General features: G+C 42.6%; 1 protein-coding gene across 1 annotated transcript in view; it reads left to right on the top strand.

Moving 5' to 3' along the window:
* LOC124606951 (phosphoacetylglucosamine mutase) overlaps positions 1–23,379 on the top strand; it is a 140,203-nt gene that overhangs the window by 38,764 nt on the left and 78,060 nt on the right. Inside the window, exons 3-4 of the mRNA XM_047139073.1 lie at positions 18,845–18,974; positions 19,070–19,165. Of these exons, the coding sequence (XP_046995029.1) occupies positions 18,845–18,974; positions 19,070–19,165 (226 nt within the window). The remainder of the gene's footprint in view (positions 1–18,844; positions 18,975–19,069; positions 19,166–23,379) is intronic.

Here is a 23,379-nt window from a genome sequence, read left to right as displayed (position 1 = left end):
CATTCTGGTGCTCAAACCCAGTAAAAACATGCTTGATGTGGATAGCTATCAGCCCATCAGCCTCACCAACATTCTTTGTAAGCTGCTGGAACATATAGTGTGTCGGTGGTTGGGTTGGGTCGGGTCCTGGAGTCACATGGCTTGCTGACTCTATGTCGGGGTGGCTTCCGCCAGGGTTGCTCTACCACTGATAATCTTGTGTCCATTGAGTCTGCCATCCGAACAGCTTTTTCCAGACGGCAACACCTGAGTGCCATCTTTTTTGACTTACGTAAAGCATACGACACGATTTGGCGACATCATATCCTTGCCACATTGTATGAGTGGGGTCTCCGGGGACCACTCCCGATTTTTATCCAAAACTTCCTGTCACTCCATACTTTCCATGTCCAATTTGGTGACTCCCATGGTTCCATCCATATCCAGGAAATGGAGTTTCGCAGGGTTCTGTATTGAGTGTCTCTATTTTTAATGGGCATTAACGGTCTAGCAGCAGCTGTCGGGTCCTCCGTCTCACCTCTGTATGCAGGTGACGTCTGCATTTCGTACTGCTGCTCCAGTACTGGTGTTGCTGAGCGGCGCCTCCAGGGAGCCATCCACAAGGTGCAGTCATGGGCTCTAGCACATGGCTTCAAGTTTTCAGCCCCAAAGTTGTGTGTCATGCACTTCTGTCGGCGTCGTACTGTTCATCTGGAACCCGCACTTTACATTAAATATGATCCACTCACTGTAGTGGAGACATATCAGTTTCTAGGATTTGTTTTTGATACTCGATTGACTTGGCTCCCTCATCTTCGTTGGGTTAAGCAGAAGTGCTGGCAGCACCTCAATGCCCTCCGTTGCCTGAGCAACACCAATTGGGGTGCAGATCGCTCTACGCTGCTGCAGCTCTACAGAGCCCTTGTCCAATCCCGAATTGACTATGGGAGTGCGGTTTATGGTTCGGTATTACCTTCAGCATTGTATTTACTCGACCATGTGCACCACTGTGGGGTTCGATTAGTGATACGAGTTTTTAGGATGAGTACGGTGACAAGCATACTGGTGGAGGCTGGTGTCCCTCCACTGCAGATCAGACGTGTGCAGCTGCTTGCTAGGTGCGCAGCACACATTCATAGTTCCCCTGAGCATCCAAATTACTGTCCCCTTTTCCCACCGGGGCAGTCCATCTTCTTCATTGGCGGCCCAGATCGGGGCTAACGATTGGTGTTCGCGTGTGGTCCCTTCTCTCCATACTGGAGTCCTTCCCTTTACCATATCTACTTGCGGTCTGTTCACGTATGCCTCCGTGATGTACGCCTTGGCCGCATCTTCATCTGGACCTTTTGCATGGCCCTAAGGACTCCGTTAAACCTGCCATTCTCCGCTGTCACTTCCTCTCGATTCTTCACATGTTCTGGGGCTCTGAAGTGGTTTACACCTATGGCTCAATGGCTGATGGTCACGTAGGCTTTGCGTAAGTTCATGGAGGACATATTGAGCAGCACTCCTTGCCAGTTGGCTGCAGTGTTTTCACTGCAGAGCTGGCGGCCATATCTCATGCTCTTGAGTACATCCGCTCATATCCTGGCGAGTCATTTCTCCTGTGTACTGACTCATCGAGCAGCCTACAAGCTATCGACCAGTGCTACCCTCGCCACCCTCTGGTAGTGTCCATTCAGGAGTCCACCAATGCCCCGAAACTGTCCCCCTGCTCCGTGGTATTTGTGTGGACCCCAGGACACGTCGGAATCCCTGGCAACAAACTTGCCGAGAGGCTGGCCAAACAGGTGATGCAGACACCACTTCTGGAGATAGGCATAATCTAAGCTGACCTGTGTTCTGTCTTACACCTCAGGGTTTTCCGGCTTTGGGAGATTGAATGGCATAACAGCAAGCATAACGAACTGCTTGTCATTAAGGAGACTATGAATGTGTGGAAGTCTTCCATGTGGGCTTCTCGCAGGGAATCAGTTGTCCTCTGCCGGCTCCGCATTGGCCATATGTGGCTAATGCATGGATACCTACTCCGTTGAGAGGACGCACCTTAGTGTCACTGTGGCTCCCAAATGACAGTCGCCCACCTCTTGCTGGACTGCCAACTTTTAGCCACTCTGTGGCAGACTTTCAACTTTCCCAGCACCCTGCCTTTGGTGTTGGGCGACAATGCCTCCACAGCAGCTTTAGTTTTATGTTTTATCCGTGAGAGTGGGCTTTATACTTCTATGCAGGTTTTAGCGCATGTCCTTAGTCCCTCTTTGTCCTCCACCCTAGTGCTTTTAGGGTGGAGGTTTTAATGTGTTGCAGAGTGGCTGGCTTTCGCTTTTTATTCTCGTGGTTGGCCAGCCACTGTAACCTGCTTTCACGTTTTACTCTCTTCTTTTTCTAGCATCTCTCTGTGGTTTTCTTGTCCTCTTTTGTTCGTTTTAGTGTTCATTGCCTTCCCTTTGTTCTTGTGTCATTTCCTTTCTTTTTGTTTTATGTTATATGTTTTGTGCGTTTTATTCTCATGCTTGTGGCATTGTTTTATTAGGAACAAGGGGCTGATGACTTCATAGTTTGGTCCCTTCTCCCACCTCTAAACCGACCAATCCATCAAACTGCCCTTGGATGATAAATTCTTCTACACCCCAAATAAGGGTAAGGCAAATGTTTTTAGGTCATCAATGAAAGACTGTGTCAAAAATACACATGTTTTTTACTAAGGTCAGTGCATTTTATATCATATTTTTCCAAGTAGTGTATTCCATCTCCTATGTTCAATTTTGAAGTTTTACTAAATTAAACATTTCACAAGAAGAATTAAGCTCTATGCCAGATGGGTGCCATATTTATTAAGTGTGGCTGGATATCAAGTGAGAAAAAGAATTTGTTAGCAGTGTTGGAAGTTTTTCAAAAATAATCCAGTTGGTTTGTGTGACAATGTGTGCATGAGATATGGAGCAACCACATTGCACTACAACTGAAACAGCAGTCAGCGTAGTGGGTGACCTTTTACTTAATAGAAGCAACTGATGTCATCTGCTGGAAAGGTTGTAATCATTGTTTATCGTGATTCAAAATTGATTACCTTGCAGTATATAAATACAAGTGATTCCTACACAAATATAGTGGACTAACTGGATGGAAAATACTTGAGAAATCTTTGGGTGGTGCATATTTAGAGTCCAATTTTAGCTTATCCGTTTTCAACTGTACAATGGATTCTGGTAGCAGCCCTTCCGCCGAAACTGGATGAAAAGTATTTTGTGGGAATAACCAACTGTCAATAATGTAGTACACATCAAAAATTGCACTTTAATTACACTTGGATGCTGAAAAAACAACTGTATGTGACCAGTTTGTGACCTGTCTACTGTTATTATGGTAGAGATAAACTGATAGCCACATACCACACTCAGATGATGTCTTCCAGTTGTAGCCAAGTGTAATAACATGGATATACAATCACAACTATTCACATATGACAAACAAATAATTAGCACAGTCACTAAATAAAAATCTTAAAACATTGTTCTTTAAATCTGATAGTCATATCAGTGTGAAAATGATGTGCTCTGTCAGTTTCTTTTGGAAATAACACCTTTCGTAGCCTGATCCTGTTGCTACAGTAAGCATTAGCCATTGTTGGAATGTTAACACTGTCAATGGAAAAAATTACAATTTCACAGTGAAATATCAAAAACAGTCATTTGAATCGTTGGGTAAACAACTGGAATATGAAGTTTAGGTTACACGTGGTACGTTTTCCTGACTTGTAATCTGCACTAAATCATCTATGATACATTTCCCATGTTGGTGGACACAGATATCGCTCATTTCAAAACTCACTGCAGATTCAACTAAAATGGCTTCCAACATGCCTCTTTCAGTAATTAAAACTGAAGTAGTCTATTGTTGCTTGCCCAGTTTTCACACTCTACAATTAAAGATTTACAGTTCTAATAACTGAATAGTGGATGGATATTCGTTTGAACATAAACTTTCAGGTAGAGTAATAATTTCTCTGTTAACTTATGGTGATTAGCTTTCCTAAATATGTGATTCTACTTCAGTAACAATGTTTTATATGAAAACGGTAATTACTCTGAAATTAAATGAGTGTAGGTGTTGCTAACAGATTTTCATTGTTGATTCTATGAATACCTTGTTTATAAATATATGTTTTATCTACTTTATCGGGAAGTCAGTAATCATGTATATGTTTATGTATGAACAGTGGTAATGAAATATTACTGTTATTCCATGATTAGTATGATTTTTAGGCAAACTAACAAGCTCATTATAATTCCAGTTATCAAAAGAATGTAACAGATAATAAAATTAAGTTGAATTAGCCCTGAATCAGTATTTGAGTTTTTAGGTGCTCTGCACATGTTGTATAAATGACCGTATTGAAAATATAAGTAACAATGATGATGATGATGATGATGATGATGATTTTGAGGGAGGAGAAACATAACAGCTGGAAAGAACCCATTTGCTTTTTTTCACATCGGAGAACTTGTGGTAGCTCTAGGTGTTGCAGTCAGCATTACACTTGCAGACCTTTCAAAAATCATATGTCTAGGTTGAAATTTAATGATAGGAAAATGTTGGACAGAAACAACTGGTCTAAGGAAAGCAAATAAAAAGCAGGTGCAATTCAACAACAAAAAATTTTTCACTTACAGGCAAGAGAATTTTTCTGATTGCCCAATTATGCTTGTAAAATAACACTGTCATGTTCTGTTACCTTGCTTAAAATTTCAAACTTTTTGTAGCTGACTGTGATGGCGTAGATACTGAGAAACCATATGTGTTTTTCATGTGGTGCAAGGTTCAACTCTTTCTGCAGTGATTCTGAGTACATTTCCTGCAGATTCGCCAAAACCATTGCAGATAAATACCAGATTAGCATTTACATGCTGCATATGCTTCCCTCAATGTGTGCTTGATTTCAAATGACATCAGTGCTAACACACTACTGAATTTCAGCCTTCTCATCCTATTGGAATTATGCTCCCCAGTTGCAAGACAATGTTTGATTTTAGGCTTGTACATATCCATTGATATTTCTTGTCAGCTCAGTAATTTGTGTTTAATTGCTTCTTCACTGAAACGTTCTTGCTGGAACAGACTGGTATTGATTACTAAAACAGTATGTTTTCTTTTTTGTGAGGATTGTTGGTGGTAGGTGAGAGAGTGTTGTTTATTTTCAAACTCAATAGATCTTTTAATTTCTACCAAGGAATTATGGCAGCTGGAAAGAAATCCTCAGATGATGTCATTGGACTCGCATTCGGGAGGACGACGGTTCAATCCCATGTCTGCCCATCCTGATTTAGGTTTTCCGTGATTTCCCTAAATCACTCCAGGCAAATGCTGGGATGGTTCCTTTGAAAGGTCACGGCTGACTTCCTTCCCCATCCTTCCCTAATCCGATGAGACTGATGATCTCGCTGTTTGGTCTCTTCCCCCAAACTATCCTATCCCTCAGATGATGAGATTTACTGGTGTGTCATCAGAACTGACCAACCAAATACATTTCAGAAAGTTTTAGATAAGCCTCTGGCAGATAACAAGACCACAAACACCTATAATGACAATCAATACCTTCAAATAGATGGGTATGAGTAGATACTTTGTTGGGTGTTGGACTCAAGTAATAAACAGTCTTATTTAGACATCATACAACATAGTCTAGGTTGGTATTCCTGTGCAACTGCGTGTTGCGGCTGCGGTAGTGGTGAAGCGGTGGCTGCCGCATCGTTTTGCATTGCACGTTGACCCTGGACGAGCTGTCCAAGGGCATCCAATAAGGCCTGCGTCTGCTGATTATGCAAGCGATAAAATTCGGACAGTACATCTGGAGATTGTGGCGAAGCTATGACACAATGAAATTTAAGAAAGTATAAAGAACAAGACCCTTTTTTTACTCGTCGCCAAATATGTTGTGACTTAGCACGACAGCCAAGTCACAACGAGAGGAAGCCGAAAGGCACGCATTAAGCTCACGCAGATTGGCGTGAGGTCTGGAACAGTTAAAAGGAAATGAGAACTTAGAAAATGGACGCATTTGCTGTAATACTTAACTTTAATCCACATTTGTAGAACATCGCTCTTGATGATACATGCTTCATAATATTAATTATCAATTGAATACGGCGCCTTGTTAGGTCGTAGCAAATGTAGCTGAAGGCTATGCTAACTATCGTCTCGGCAAATGAGAGCGTAGTTGTCAGTGAACCACTGCTATGAACGTCGGCTGTACAACTGGGGCGAGTGCTAGTACGTCTCTCTAGACCTGCCGTGTGGTGGCGCTTGGTCTGCTATCACTGACAGTGGCGACACGCAGGTCTGCCTTATACTAACGGACCGCGGCCGATTTAAAGGCTACCACCTAGCAAGTGTGGTGTCTGGCGGTGACACCACATTCCTCCCCCGCAAATCGGCGGACGGTTGTGTTATAAGGCTTCCGCCCGCCGTGGGGAGGACCCCATGGTGACGTATGCGACGAGGTGGGGAGCCTAACAACAGGCGAGGCTGTGCCACCCGCACCCGGCCATTCGGTCCGAGGGGAGCTAGGAAACGCCTGAAAACCTAGTCCAGGGTGCACGCCAACATGCGGTATATGCGCCCGTAAAGAGACAGGAGGGGCCGAAGGGTCGACCTCCATTGCGTCGGGGCACCCGACGGGTGAAGACATCTGGTCTGGAGCGGGCAAGAGTTCCATGTCGGAGGACAGCTGGTCACGGGAAGCAATCGGCAGCGCGTGACCCAGGGAGGCGCCCCGGCGGTCGCAGCGACGCGTCCACTGCGGGCGTTGCCGGCGGGAGAACAGGTGGCGGCGGCGGCGCGTCACCATGGGGCAAAATGGAAGGCAGCGTTGGTAACGCCTGGGGATGAGGCGAGCCAGTAGATGGGTCCCCAGGGCGCTGACCGGCCGGCACCGTCGCTGAAAGCAGACGGGGAGCGGCAGAACCCGTGCGACGACTGAGGCGCATCTGATTGAGCTGCCGACGCACCTCACCAGAGGCCCCCAAAACCAAATACATAGCGCGGCCGAGGCAGCGAAGAATGCGCCCTGCGAGCCAACGCCGTGAACCTCGATAGTTGCGATAGTATACAACGTCGCCTGGAGCAAAAGCAGGTGGCTGCCGCTGCACAGGAACCTGATGCGGCAGATGCAACAAAGACATAAAGGTTCGATGAGGACGACCGTGCAACAACTCAGCCGGCGAGCGACCATCTCTGGGCTGAGAGCGATACGAGGACAAAAAGAGCAATAACGCGGCCTCGCGAGAATGCGACTCTTTCGACTTCAACATCTGTGACTTGAAAGTCCGGACCAATCGTTCAGCGGCACCGTTTGAGTGAGTCGAAAACGGCGCGGATGTCAGATGTTGAATACCATTGGCCTTGCAGAATGACTGAAATTCTGCGGACATGAACTGTGGGCTATTGTCGGAAACAATAGTCTGTGGAAGACCTTCAGTACAAAAGATAGCGGATAACGCTTGGATGGTGGCAGATGACGTCGTGGAAGACATCCGGACAACAAAAGGAAAATTACTGAAGGAATCGACTACAACCAACCATCGAGCATTCCAGAATGGACCAGCAAAATCGATGTGTAAGCGTTGCCAAGGGGAAGTGGCTTTCGGCCATGCAAAGAATTTCCGCGGTGGTGCGGATTGTTGTTCGGCACACGCCATACAAGAAGAGCACATTTCCGTAATCGCAGCATCGATTCCGAACCAAGTACAGTGCTGACGAGCAAGTTGTTTTGTTCGCACTATACCCCAATGTCCTTGGTGGAGAAGCCGTAAGACAGAGGACTGTAACGAACGTGGGACCACGACCCTGGACTGACCATTATCAGAACGCAACAGCAAAACACCACGTCGAACAAAAAGTCTCTCCTTCTGAGCAAAAAATCGGCGAACCAGCGGATCCTCTATCCGTGACTTTGACAAGGGCCATTGCGTAGCAAGAAAACGCAAAACGGTAGCAAGGACAGGGTCAGCAGCTGTGGCTGTAGCTATGCAATGAAAATCAATCGGAAACGATTCGACCACGTCATCGGTTTCCGCATCAATGAACATGCAAGCAAGTTCGGAAGAATCGAATGCTCTATCCTCAGCAACAGGCAAACGGGACAACGCATCGGCGTTTCCGTGCTTAACAGTGGACCGATACAAGATATCGTAACGGTACTGCGAGAGGAAAATAGACCAGTGAATGAATTTCTGCGCTGTACGTGGAGGTACAGGCTTGGTCGGATGAAAAAGCGATGTCAAAGGTTTGTGGTGTGTGATAATGGTAAAGTGACGACCATACAAGAAATCATGAAACTTAGTAACACCAAATACGAGAGCCAAAGCTTCTTTCTCTATCTGTGAATAATTTCTTTGCGCAGACGAGAGCAATTTGGACGCAAAGGCAATAGGGCGATCATGCGATCCATCTTTGTGCGCAAGCACAGCACCAGTCCCGAGATCCGATGCATCTACCATCAACAAAAGGGGTTTCTGGGGATCGAAAGGCGTAAGGCAAGTATTTGAAAGCAACGCCGATTTCAACTGGCGAAAGGCGCGTTCGCATTCCGTCGTCCAGACGAACGGAACACCTTTACGACGTAAGCGATGAAGCGGAGCTGAAATGGAAGAGGCATGGGGAATATATCGGTCGTAATAATTAATTTTACCCAGCACACTCTGTAGCTGCTTCAAATTCTGCGGCGAAGGCAAGTCTTGTATGGCACTGAGGTGCTCTGGACTAGGATGTATGCCTTGGGCATTGAGTACATGACCCAGATATGGTAAGTCATGAGCAAAAAACACACATTTGTCCTTCTGCAAGCGAAGACCATTTTGTCGCAAGACCTGAAATAATGTCCTGAGATTGGCTAAATGTTCTTCTTCCGTCTGTCCGGAGATCACAATATCGTCCAGATAGTTTGCTGCAGTAGGGATCGAGGCACAAACAGTTTGTAGATATTGCTGAAACAATGCGGGGGCGGATGCACACCCGAATGGCAGTCTTTTGAATCGGTACAAACCAAGATGCGTGTTAACCACCAAGACGCGCTGGGATTCGTCGTCCACTGGTAGTTGCAAGTACGCATCTGCGAGGTCCAATTTCGAAAAATATTTACCCGGGCACAGTTTGTCAAAAAGATCTTTCGGGCGGGGTAAAGGAAAAGTTGCAATCACTAGTTGTGGATTCACTGTAGCTTTGAAGTCCACACAAAGTCTCAATTTTCCGGAAGGTTTCGGCAAAATTACTAAGGGTGATGCCCAGAGAGAAGCCTGCACACGTTCAATCACACCTTATGATTTCAAATCATTTAATGTTCTTGCGACCTCATCACGCAATGCGTGAGGACCATTGCGCGCTCTGAAAAATTTTGGTTGCGCATTTACTTTCAGTTCCAAATGTGCTTTATAGTTCTTAGCGCAACCAAGGCCCGGTGTAAAAATGTCTGCAAATTCTTCACATAGACGAGAAACACTGGCGGAAGGCACAGTCTGGTTCACTGATAGGACCTGATTGACTATAGACAAGTTAAACAACTGAAATAAATCTAAACCAAACAAGTTCACTGCAGAAGAAGAACGAAATACATAAAATGACACAAGTTTTGTTTGTCCCTTGTATGTTGCAAGAAGGCTGCACTGTCCTAATACAGGGATGTTCTGACCTGAATATGTAGTTAGCTTAACATTTGCAGCACGCAACGGAGGTGTGCCCAGTTGTTTGTACGTGTCTTTATTGATCAATGAAACTGCAGCTCCTGTATTGAGCTGGAATGGTATCACGTTGCCATTTATGACCAAATCCACAAAAGTTTATTGTCCTGCTGACGACAAGAGCGACTGTCTCGTGCAACGTGAACAGACACTGGTACAGAATCGCTTGTGACTTGTCATGATTTCCGTCGATGTCGACGCACACTATTTGTGGGACGAACACAGTCACTTTTAGAGAGAGTGGCACTGGGCGGAGTGGATTGAACTACATGAATATCCATGGGCGAAGGTTCACGAGCCTGAGCATTCTTGGTTCGATTCCGGCGCGAAGCAAAGGGCCTGGAATGGTTGTTGGTGTCCGATCTGAGCTTTTTCTGGCAAGCACTCTGAACATGTCCTTTTTTATTACAGAAAAAGCAAATAGCTCGGCGTGACGGGCAATTCTCACGCGAATGTCTAGCAGCACACCGCGGGCATGATTTCACTGCATTTCCCTGCTTACGCGGCACACGTGGCTGCGCGGACGAGCGCGAGGGCTGTTTACTGTTCCGTGCAGCTCGCCTGGCGGGCCGGTTAACGTGACACACGGCTGGCGAAGTTGCAAATGATTCCTGAGCAAAGTCAAGTGTGTCTTGCCTATCCAATATGTCCATCACTTGTTGAAGGGAGGGATTGACTAGTTTCAAAATTTGCTCCCGTATACAAACATCAGAAACGTTCTGTGCAATTGCATCACGCACCATAGTATCTGAATAAGGGAGTCCACATTCACACTCAAAAGCACAATCCCTTGTAAGGCCTTGCAAAGTGGCAACCCACTCCCGATTAGTTTGACCGGCCGTACGTTTTGTACGAAAGAACGTATACCTTTTTGCAACTACATTGACTGATTCCTTGAAATATGCATCTAATGCAGACAAAATTTCTTCGTAGGACTGAGTTGCTACGTCGCGTCAGGGAAACAATTTCACTATCACACGGTACGTCTGGACGCCGACACATGATAATAAGTGAGGCTGCCGCTCATTACCTTGAATTCTGTAGGCGGCGAGATGGAATCCAAATTGGCGTGACCACTCCGTCCAGCTTTCCAGTGCTGCATCGAAATGACGAAAAGGTTGTGCAACTGCGTGTTGTGGCTGCGGTAGCGGTGAAGCGGTGGCTGCCGCATCGTTTTGCATTGCACGTTGACCCTGGACGAGCTGTCCAAGGGCATCCAATAAGGCCTGCGTCTGCTGATTCTGCAAGCGATAAAATTCGGACAGTACATCTGGAGATTGTGGCGAAGCCATGACACAATGAAATTTAAGCAAGTATAAAGAACAAGACCCTCTTTTTACTCGTCGCCAAATATGTTGTGACTTAGCACGACAGCCAAGTCACAACGAGAGGAAGCCGAAAGGCATGTATTAAGCTCACGCAGATTGGCGGGAGGTCTGGAACAGTTAAAAGGAAGTGAGAACTTAGGAAATGGACGCATTTGCTGTAATACTTAACTTTAATCCTCATTTGTACAACATCACTCTTGATGATACATGCTTCACAATATTAATTATCAATTGAATACGGCGCCTTGCTAGGTCGTAGCAAATGTAGCTGAAGGCTATGCTAACTATCGTCTCGGCAAATGAGAGCGTAGTTGTCAGTGAACCATTGCTATGAACGTCGGCTGTACAACTGGGGCGAGTGCTAGTACGTCTCTCTAGACCTGCCATGTGGTGGCGCTCGGTCTGCTATCACTGACAGTGGCGACACGCGGGTCCGCCGTATACTAACGGATTGCGGCCGATTTAAAGGCTACCACCTAGCAAGTGTGGTGTCTGGCGGTGACACCACAATTCCATTAGTGCCAGAATTGGTTTTATTCTAGATCAGTGATTTAGATGGTAAGTATGAGAGATTATGGCAGCCAATGAGAGCAATCATACAGCCAGGGGACCAAAAACATAGGTGTTGTATATAATGATGTGCCTTGATGGTGTACCAAGTTTTAACAGCATTTTTGTGGAACACGTAACAGGTGACCCTTGTTCTAATTGATCATCTAGCAGTAGTGTGAGATATTATACATTACAATGTTTTTGTTGTTGTTATTAGTCTGTCAGCTTACCATTTTAGGAACCACAATAGTATTTCAATTGCCCATCTTGAAATTTTCCCATTGTATTAAGTACTTGATGAGGTTTTTGGATTGCAGCCTGGTGGCATCAAATCCTTGCCACAATCTGAGCAGCCATTCTCAAGTGAGTTTTACAAATGGGGAGTGTTGGTGCACATTACTAAATTTATACCAAAAATTGGCACTGTGGCACTTATGAGTAGGTGTGGGTTGCGGGACTGCTGTTGCCAATATTAATTCCATCTGTCACATATTGCTCCATTTGAGATCTGAGGGGCATGCACAACAGTGGTACTGCGTGCATGTTCTCCGCCAAACTGAAAACCAATGGAGTTAAAATTCAATGGTCAAATTGATAAAATTAATTGTCACTGTATGTTCTATTAAGTGTAAAATTCTGTCATTGTAGCAAAATTGAAGAGATCATCAGCTCCCATATTGTATCCATCTGCAAGCTACCATTATGGTTAATAAGCCAAATCTATTTCCGTAGATCAAATAACTGAATCCCAGAAGGATTGATGCAATGTCACATGGAGATGATAATCCTCAGCTATGGCTGTCTGTCCTACTGTGCTGTAAACGACAAGTGTGGCGATCATATCCCATGCTCCTTTCATGTAATGTACATGTGCTCTGGCTAGTGTAACCTTTTTACACTGACATGTAGACTGCAGCGTTCTGCAAATTTGGATCATACTTTACCAAGTTGAGAAGAGCTCAGATCTTTGTAAGTGACTGGGAAATTATTTTAATATATACACTGTGGAAAAAAAAAAAAATCACTTTTTCAAAACACTGTAATTGTCTCCAGTTGCAAAGCATAAGTTTGAAATTTGACTCAGATGTGCCTGCAACGTTCCTCAGCAATGGTGAAAAAGCATGGCACCTGTGACTTCCTCCTCTGGTTCGAAGATGCTTGAAGCAGAAAGGTGTTGACATGTGAAAAAAAAGCCATAGCTTAGAAATTCATGTGAGATGTAAGGTGGGTTAATGATTTCACACTGGCACCAAATTTCACCACAATTCTGCCCAGTGTCATCGTGGGTGTATTACATGAAAGGGGAGTTGTCACACCCCTGTAACTCACATTTCTCCCCTCATTTTGAAGTCTCTGCAATGGAGGTCAGAGCTGTGATACCCAGAGTTGAAATCATGCAGTTTTCTTATGGGTGGCTGCGGAAAACATTTCAGATACAGAATCAACAACCCCACCTAAAGAGTGTCGAAGGGGTTGCGTGCCCTGAGGCACTAGAGCAGCCATGAGTCACCACTCAGCTGAATGGGTGTCGAAGTTTCTGACAGGTATATTTTTAATGTGCTCAACAAATATGTGTTGGTGGCACCAAAGATATTCCCAAACAGGGAGGAAGTGGGGGGGGGGGGGGGGGGGGGCGCCTTAAAGGTACCCCTTTCCATTTTATTCACGTACATGTCAATATCGCAACCTCCCCTTCCCCCATCAATCCATGTTTTTGCCACTGGAGGACATGACACAGGAAGGCTGGAAAATCATGAACACCCTTTGCTGCTGGAAATCAACATTCAGATTTCGTCAAATGGTGTTGAACAGTTCCTAGTGGTTCCATCCTGTACACCAGAGGAAAACATAACAGTCACAATATACTCCAAAGGTGTCGGAGCAGCTTCAGTGGGGTTGCAGTACCACAATGTCCTTAGAGTAGGGTTGGATCATCTGTGGGAGGACAGAGGTGTCAGCAGTGTTGATATTGTGAAGAACGTCGTCCTGTTGCTCGTCACATTGTGAACTGTCATTTTCCAGTGCGAATTTTGTAGGAATCAACATCTTAAGAGAAGAGGTGGTTTCATTGATGCCCATTATGCCACCTGAGGGCTTTCTTGTCGATTCTGAGCAATGTTGTGTATGAAATGTTTTCCCTGGCTACCCATAATAAAACCACAATTTCAACTCAGAGGCATCAAAAGAAGGGGTAAGATGAGGATAAGAGGGGGTGTGACAACCTTCTTGTTGTTCGATACCTCCATCATGGCACTGGGCATAATTGTGGTGAAATTTGGTGCCAATTTGTCATCTTTAACCCTCTTTAACCTCACATGAACTTCTAAGATGTGACCTCTTCTTCATTGTTTGAAGCGTCGCCAAGCCCGAGGGTGACATCACAGGGTGCCACGCTTTATCACTGTTACAGAGGGAGGCTGTAGACACCTTTGAGGCAAATTTCAAACTTATGCATCACAGTGGGGTTGCAAAAAGTTGTATTCACCAAATAAGTTTGGCACATATCATGAAGACAGCAGGAAGTGAACCCCACACCACAGAAAGTTGTTTCTGTATTGATGTGTATGCTTACACACTGCAGCTGTCTTGTCACAAGGCTATGACTACAACAAAAACAATATTGACACAAAGTGATAGTTAACAACCATTTATTAAAATAATGTACATAATACAAACTCTAGTTTGATGAGAAGGCATGTAAAAGTTGTGAACACTGGTCTAACATAACTTAATGAACACTAACTAACTAATCTAATTGTACATCAGTATAGACTTAAAAAGTGCAAAACCTGATGACGAATGTGGTAGTGTAATAATACTTGTTGACAACTGCTGATGACTCATTGATAACTGCTGATGGAACTAGTGTGATAACTACAACTATCCAAGTGAAGTGTGCACAGTTAAATCTGCACTCAGTACAAGTATATTCATCTGTGAACTATATGGCAGGTGAGGGAAGTAGTCCTTTGTGTCAGCACTTTCTCTGGCATCAGGCATAACTATCAGCAGATGGATCAGTCTACATAAACATCTACATGACTACTTTGCAGTTCACAATTAAGTGGCTGGTAGAGGGTTCATCGAACCACCTTCAAGCTGTTTCTCTGCCATTTGACACTTGAACACTGGACTGGAAAAAGACTCTTACATCTTTCCATGTAGGCTCTGATTTCTCTTATTTGATTACAATGATTATTTCTCCCTATGTGTGTTTAGATCCCACACCGTGCAGAAATACTCCTGAAGAGAATGCATGAGCGTAATGTAGGCAGTCACTTTAGTATAACTGTTGCATCTTCTAAGTGTTATGCCTGTAAATCACAGTCTTTGCTTAACTTTCCCCACAGCATTATCTGCGTGAGTGTTCCAATTTAAGTTGCTCGTAACTGTAATCCCTAAGTATTTAATTTAAATCACAGTCTCTAGATTTGTGGACGTTATCAAGTTTAGAAGATTCCTTTAGTACTCATGTGGATGATTTCATACTTTTCATTATTTAGAGTCAATTTACACTACACAAATATTGTGTCTAAATCATTTGGCAATTGGTTTTGATCATCTGATGACTTTATGAGACAGTAAATGACACCGTCAGCAGCAGCAATGTAAGAGGGCTGCTCGTATTTTCTCCTAAATTGTCTTTCTGTTTGCAAGTCATGTGTTGGAAGCATAATGTTGTTCCTGTTAGGTGCGCCTTGTACGTGATGACCGATTGTGACTATGTGGCACATGATGAAGACTGCTGGGCATGTAGCACCCTCTGTGTATGTCACTGTGTACCATATCAGAGGGCAGACACAATACATATATATATTTGAAAGGATTCTGCCTAATTTAGATTAAATGTTGCCCAAATATCAGAACAATACCCCTGGTTTGAACACCACCTTATCCTCTTTATCTTGTGACTTTTCAAGTTCACTTCTCATTAAAATTGCAAATCTGATGTGGAGAGCATCCATTTTTTGTGAATGCAGACTGTAGGTGTCCCAATCCCTTTACAAGGCTGTCAGTATCAGAGATATGTACCCAGTGCACTAGCAATCAAAGGATGCCCGGAGTTTGTGAAGGATGGTGGCAGCTAGACACCCACAAATATAAGTCCCCATGTGTGGGCTTATGATGCAGTGCCCTAATGATCCATCTACTTTCTGACTAAGATGACTGAAAGCCATCTTTTTCCACTTGCATCTTAAATCGGAAAGTCTCACAGATTGAATTTAAATTATGTAAAATTTGTTACAGTTTCATAATGTCTTTAATTTCTTCACAGAGACAAATTTTATATCTAATGCATGTACAGTGAAAATTAATTTTATCAGTTTGATCTCTGAATTTTAGGTAAGTGGGCCTGCAATATGGCAGACTGTGTGAATGCAGTAACAGTGTTACACATGAGCCTGTGTACCTCATTTAGAGCTGCACTGAAGAGCCAATGAAACTGGTACACCTGCCTAAAGTACTGTGTAGGGCCCCTGCGAGCACGCAAAAATGCTGCAACACAAAATGGTATAGACTCAACTAATGTCTGAAGTAGTGCTGGAGGGAATTGACACCATGAATTCTGCAGTGCTATCCATTAATCTGTAAGAGTATGAGCAGTGGAGATCTCTTCTGAACAGTACATTGCAAGGAATCCCAGATACGCTCAATAATGTCCATGTCTGGGGAATTTGATGGCCAGCATAAGTGCTTAAACTCGGAAGTGTGTTCTTGGAGCCGCTCTGTAGCAATTCTGGATGTATGAAGTGTCACATTGTCCTGCTGAAATTGCCCATGTCCCTCAGAATGCACAGTGGCCATGAATGGAGGCAGGTGATCAGACAGGATGCTTATGTATGTGTCACCTGTCAGAGTCATATCTAGACATATCAGGGGTTCCGTATCACTCCAACTGCACGTGTCCCACATCATTACAGAGCCTGCACCAACTTGAATAGACCCTGCTGACATCCTGGATGGCCAGGATTCATGAGATTGTCTCCATACCTGTACACGTCCATCCACTTGATACAATTTTAAATGAGACTCGTCTGATAAGACAACATATTCCCAGTCATCAACAGTTCAATGTTGGTGTTAACAGGCCCAGGTGAGGCGTAAAGCTTTGTGTCATGCAGTCATCAAAGGTACACGAGTGGGCCTTTGGCTCCGAAAGCCCATGTCAATGATGTTTCGTTGAATGGTTCACACGCTGACACTCGATGGTGCCCCAGCATCGACATCTGCAGCAATTTGTCACACTTGTGTCACATCGAACGATTCTCCTCAGTCATCATTGGTCCCATTCTTGCAGGATCTTTTCCCGGCTGCAGAGATGTCTGAGATTGGATGTTTTACTGGATTCCTGATATTCACGGTTTGCTTGTCAAAAGATGGTTTGGGAAAATCTCCACTTCATCACTACCTCGGAGATGCTGTGTCCCACCACTCGTGCGCCGACTGTAACGCCAAGTTCAGACTCACTTAAATTTTGATAACCTGTCATTGTAACAGCGCCAGACACTTGTTGTCTTATACAGGCATTGCGAACTGCAGCACCGTATTCTGTGCTTTTACATATCTCTGTATTTGAATATTCATGCCTATACCAGTTTCTTTGGCGCTTCAGTGTATAAGAGTTGTCAAATAAAAGGCAGATGGAAAAAGGTAAGTAGTCTTTATTATTTCAAAAGTAAGTGTTATAACTGTTAATACATTTATCCAACTGTGAGACAAGACAGTCAGTGCCTTCATGGAAAAATGTTTTTGGCTGCCTGCAGAATCATTATTGTATGCGGGTGTGCTCCTCTTTGTCTGAAGCAAATCAACAGCCAGGAATGTCTATCTCTAGGACTTAAAAAAATAAGGGAATCACATGAGGAGAAATTGGGACTGTATGGAGGATGTGTAAGGGTTCCCCAGTGAAGCTTTTGCAGATGTAGTGAAAATAAGTCATGCCAGCTCTGGAAAAGTCATGATGACCTCTTGCTTTGACTGCAATGGCCCGCAGCTCATTGATTTTCTGGAATGTAGCACCACAATGAACATACTGTGGTATGTGTACACTTTCAAAAATTGAAGTGCACCAACAAACACCCAAGAATGTTGATGGACGGCATCATTCTGTTGCAGAATTATGCCCACCAGCATGTTGTCAAGGATGTTTCAGCTATACTACTGAAGTTTTGCTGGGAAGCACTTACACACTCTCCATACAGTACCCGTCCATCCCTATACGATTTCCATGTTTTTGGAGTCCTGAAGAAATAAGTTTGTGACTATCAGTTTACTTCAGACAAGGAAGTGCACACCTGGGAACAATCATGGTTCTGTAGGCCACCACAAACATTTTTGCATGAAGGCATTGACCATTTTGTCTCACAGAGGGATAAATGTAATTACGATTACCACAATTACTTTTGAAATAATAAACAGTTTGGTTACTTGTTATCCATCCGTCCCGTTATCATTTGACTGCCTGTTATATAGTGAACAGAGGGCCCTAAATTCAACAAATGGCAGTAAAGCAGCACAAATCTTTGCCCATGCACAACCTGCCAGTTTTTATCAGTATATACAAGGAATCTCCAATTTTAAAACTGATAGAAAGACAGCTACCTGGTTGTAGCTGATACATTGTGACAAGAAATCAAAGGCATTTGGCTGCAATCCTGAAAGCTTATGGAATAATGTTTTATTTGGTTAATGGTCTGTGTGACACACAGACCAAATTCCTTGGTTCATTCTGTTGCCAGGTGTGGCACATATTTCACAAATGTAGACACAGTGCCATGGGTTCCTATTATAATTGCTAATTTTAGGACAGAAAAATGCCTGTCATGTGCTGTTAAGGAAAATTTGAATGATACCAGAAAAGAGAGAGATTAGACTTGCAATTTCTGTCTCTGAGGTGTTACCTAGCATCATCTGCTCCATGTTACAGTTGATATAAAGAAGATTATTGGATAGTGATGTGTGAATATTCTTTTTTTGAAGAAATTCATGTTAATTTCTTGATTTTCATTGTAGCAAATTCATCTTTAATAATTGAAAAAATGTAAAAGGTGCTTTCACACTAAAATACTTATTCTAATAGGTGCCGTTACAGAGAATATTTGATTCTGCCATGATTTGAGTTTTCAGTTTGTTTGTTTTTATCAACAAATTTTCTCTTAAGGATGAAAATTCATTTTAGTTTGAATATGCCTATTTTGCTTAGGAAACACTCAGATACTCGTATGAAGTATATTTTTTTCTGTTTAATAGCAACCATTGGTGCAATGGTGACAGCTTCACATAATCCAGTGGAAGACAATGGTGTGAAAATTGTTGATCCTCGTGGAGAAATGCTTGTTCAGCACTGGGAAAAAATTGCTACAGACCTTGCCAATGTTAGGTAAAATCAATGTTTGTTCAATCTTCCAGAATTTTGTTCTTTTTCTTAGCATTCACCAAAGTAAACATAAGTAAGGTGCATTCCCTATGTTTCAGTGATGATAATTTAGAAGAATGTCTTTTGGAGATAGTGAAAAATGAGAAGATAAATACTGATGCAGCTGCTTCTGTTTTCATCGGAATGGATACCAGGTAAAAAAATTTAAAAAAACCATGAACCAATATAGAGAATGTTGGAAATACTATCCACATATCTTTACTCTCTCTCGGTGCTGCCTAGCTTTCTGTTACCATTTGTTAGAAAGCTGTTGACAAATAGCCAACAGCATTCATAACTGACAATCTTTGTTGTCATACAATACTTAAGCACCATAGTGTCCACAGTGAAGTTAAACATCTCTGTTTTTAAATTTCTGCTTTTGTAAAATATGTTTGTAATTTAGCAACAAATTACATTGCACAAATATATCAATTTATAAGACAGTTGCAACTACAATTACAAGAAGTACTTAAACAATAAAGAGGCAAGTCAACTTCTAACTTGTAGCTGATGGATTTTTGATGCAAAGAAACATGTAACAGCACAGAGACATTACTGGTTTTTTGAGTCTCCACAGTCTCTAGTTTAATTATTCTCTCTCTCTCTCTCTCTCTCTCTCTCTCTCTCTCTCTCTCTCTCTCTCTCACACACACACACACACACACACACACACACACACACACACACAGAGGGGGAGAGAGAGAGAGAGAGAGAGAGAGAGAGAGAGAGAGCTGCACACAAGCAGCCAGAGTGACATTATTTTTAGATTGCTGGAGGTCATGTTAGATTTCCGGAATTCAGTTGTAGTGTTAAGGTTTGTAAGCAGTAGTCCTGAAAAGTTGTCTCAGCTACATATTCTACTTCTGACATTTCAGAAAACTTGGCTTCATCCTGGTGAGAATACAGCTCCATACACCTTTACTGAAATTGTTCCATACTTGAAGTACTTCCTAAAGAACTTTCCATTAAAATCTATATTTCTGGCCATCAACCATTCGTTCATTAGGATCTTCACCTTTTCTGATTCCATGAGTTTCTCGTTTCAGTAACTGGTCCAACATAATCACACTATCAAAGCTTAGGCCATAAGTATGTAACTATCTCTGCAATTCTTGCAAAATTGTTTTACTCTGCGACAGAAATTTCTAGCACACCATATCTTTGGCAGAGACTGTAGCCATCCAACAGCTGGAACAACATTGCCAACAGCATCTTGTGAAGCTGTCTTGCTCCTTAAGTCTTAGTCCCACCTCAGAGTACCTGTCACAAACAATGAACCTATCATTCCCATCTAGCCGTTTCATAAACATCTCATAGCCATTAGACTAAGCTTTATTGATGTACTCCACTCCTCACATCTCCATAATTTTTTTTTTTTTAATGCTGTAGTGATGTAAGTGATTGAAACTGTTTTTACTGCCTTTTGTTTCTGTAATATATTTTCTGTTTCTTACCATAGCTATGCTAATGAGGATTTCATGTTATCGGGTTGTGGCTATGCATGTCCCTCTGCAAACTAAAGAATGAGCAGGTTAGTCCCTGCCTTCTCTACCCCACTACATCACAAGAAGCAAATACAGGGTGTTTCACAATGTTATGCTGACCCTTCCACAGCACGCCTTATGAACAATGGCGATGCAGTGTGAGGACAACCCAGTGATGTTTATTTTCCACAAAGTGTGTTAACACTACATGGATTACGTACATGAGTTACTAATAATAACTAATGCTGTAAATGGATGTGAACAGGTTCACTGTAAATCTCCATGCGCCGTTATACATTGCAACAGCAGAAATTGATTCTTAGTCTTCCTGTATGGCAGCTGCAGCATTCTTTTGTGAAAGGCAACTGTACTCCACAACAAGTGCTGTCAGCTATTCAGTTTACAGACAGACAAACACCCCCCTCTCCCCCCTCCCCACTACCCCCCTCCCACCCCATAATTTCTTGTCCCGGTCTCTTATGTGAGTAGAAAAACAGCTTCAATGAGATCCCGTTCATACCATGGAGTTATTTTCAGTTTATTGAGTGAGTGCTTGCTTGCAGTTGTTAAGTGAGATTTTATGCATAAAAGCTCAATAGCTGGAGCTGTCGACTGTCCGCCACACAGAAGCATCTGCCCCCAAGTGTAACACGCTGTCAGTATGTATTTGAGAATTTCGATTTCATTGTCTCAACTTTCAATGGGTGAAATACTTTTCAAAGTGTGAGGGGTATCAAATGTGTCACCCTAGCCTCACCTCTCCCTATGTCTGGAAAGGCCCAGAGGCCTAAATTATTTCCTTCTGCTACTTCCTTTGCAACAGAAGTAGGTCACCTAGGTGTGATTGAATTTATAAGATATTGCAGCATAAGTCAACCAGAGCATTACAGCTGATTGCTGTTTTAGACTTGAACATAATCGGTTCCATTCCATTTGGCATATTCACACCCACCTTGCAAGACTTATTGGGTATGTGTGGTAAGTGGCTCATCTCAGTGCAGCCTACTGTACAGGTGCCAGCAATTCGTGAATAGTATAGATTTATTCCCTCTACCAGTAACACAGTTATTTGTGATAAAAGTGCAGTATTTTCCTGGTCATTCATTAATTTGCCACCAATTGATTACAACACAATTACATGGCTCCACAATATGCTGTCAATGACAGTAACAAGGTGCCAGATTTACCAGTTCAGTCTCTTTCTAATCAACAGTACGGAGGTCACTTAAAAATTAAACACATCTTGGCAATTGTTTGTAGGCATGTGTTTTACATAAAAGATCACTTAACAACTGCAAGTAAGTACTCACTTAGTAAACTGAAAATTACTTCATGAAGTTATTTTGTCTACTCACATAAGCAAATTGGACAAGAAATGATGGGGAGTTATAGTTTGTCTATAAACTGAAAAGTGAGCAGCACTCTTGGTAGGGAAAGTTGCCTTTTCTGGAACAGGCTGCCATACAGAATGACTGAGAATCAATTTTGTTTCTAGCAATGTCTACAGAGATTTATGTAGAATCGGTCAATATGCGTTTCTTGCGTTAATGTTATTAGTAACTCATAACTGTATTCCATGTAGTGTTAAGGGGCTCCGGAACACCCTATACTTGCAATGTTAAAATAACGCTTATAAATTACATCTTTCCTCACAAAGTATTTGAGGTAGGAAGTTGAACTTTTTACAGATTATTTATTGGAATATGGGCTACAACTTAACACAGGGATTTTACAAAATTTTAGTTCAGTTATTAAACATGTTTTTTTTGTTCAATTGTAATGAAAATTCACAACATTTTTTTGCAATTCTTTATTTATATATTCAAAAATATACAGTTTTTTGGAAAAAGGCTGTGTTAAATTATGCAGAAGGTACTGTGTAACTTTTACTGAAAGTTTGAAACAAATATGTTTGGAAGATCCTTAGAAAACAGGTAATTAGTATGAGAAAATAAAAGTTTTGGGATTAACTTTTTAGTGCATTCCAGGTCCATAGGATGGATTATCTTCATTCTCTGCAAACTCCTCCTCCAGCTTCCTCTTGTTCCTCCTCCTGTTTACTCTTGCTTGTATTTCTAGACTCTTTACAGCCCTGTCTGCAGCCCGAAGGCGTTCCTTGTCTAAAGCAAGCATCACTCGTTGTTGTGTTCGTAGATTTTGCTACCATTGTTTTCAGTTGCAGTTACTGCAACACTGTTCCAAAAGGTGGTCATGTATGAACACTTATCACATTTCAGTTGTATTTCACTAGCAAGTCCTACGTGCTTTATTATGGAGAGTTCCAGACCAACTTCACTACAATGAATACATCTTACAGAGTTTGAAAAAATTCCTTTGAGAACCGACATATCAAATATTTCATTCACATCCGATTCGCCCATAAAACATTCATAGTTTTCACTCATTGAACCAAGCTTCTTCTGTGAAGTATTTTCTTTCCCACTTTGACTGCTATGGGCAGGTGTACTTGAGAGGTTAGGTTCACTCACTTGGTTGTCGTCTTTATTGTTTACAGTAATAACACATACCTTTGGCTTTCCAACACTTCTCCTTTTCCTAAAAGCCTTCAGAGGATTTCTAATAACTTTACTTTTACTCATTATTATACTTCAACAAAACAGAGACTCAAGAAACAGAATTAATTACGAATATTTTCGAGATAACGACAGAGTAAATAAACATGAAACAATCGACAATCACACCAGCGATATATATTGAACCATCACAGGTTAGCCACAACACATACTTTATCTCACATCACTAAAATGTACCTGATGAACACGGACGTTAGTAATAACACTATTTGACAGGAGTTTAACAGCGCCACAGTGGGTCACGCCCATGTAGAACACATTTCAAAAAAAATTTAAAAATAGTTGTAG

Source organism: Schistocerca americana, chromosome 3, assembly GCF_021461395.2.
Source record: "Schistocerca americana isolate TAMUIC-IGC-003095 chromosome 3, iqSchAmer2.1, whole genome shotgun sequence".
Classification (NCBI taxonomy): Eukaryota; Metazoa; Arthropoda; class Insecta; order Orthoptera; family Acrididae; genus Schistocerca; species Schistocerca americana.
The sequence above is the reverse complement of the archived record's forward strand: the minus strand, read 5'-3'. Positions and strand labels throughout refer to the sequence as shown.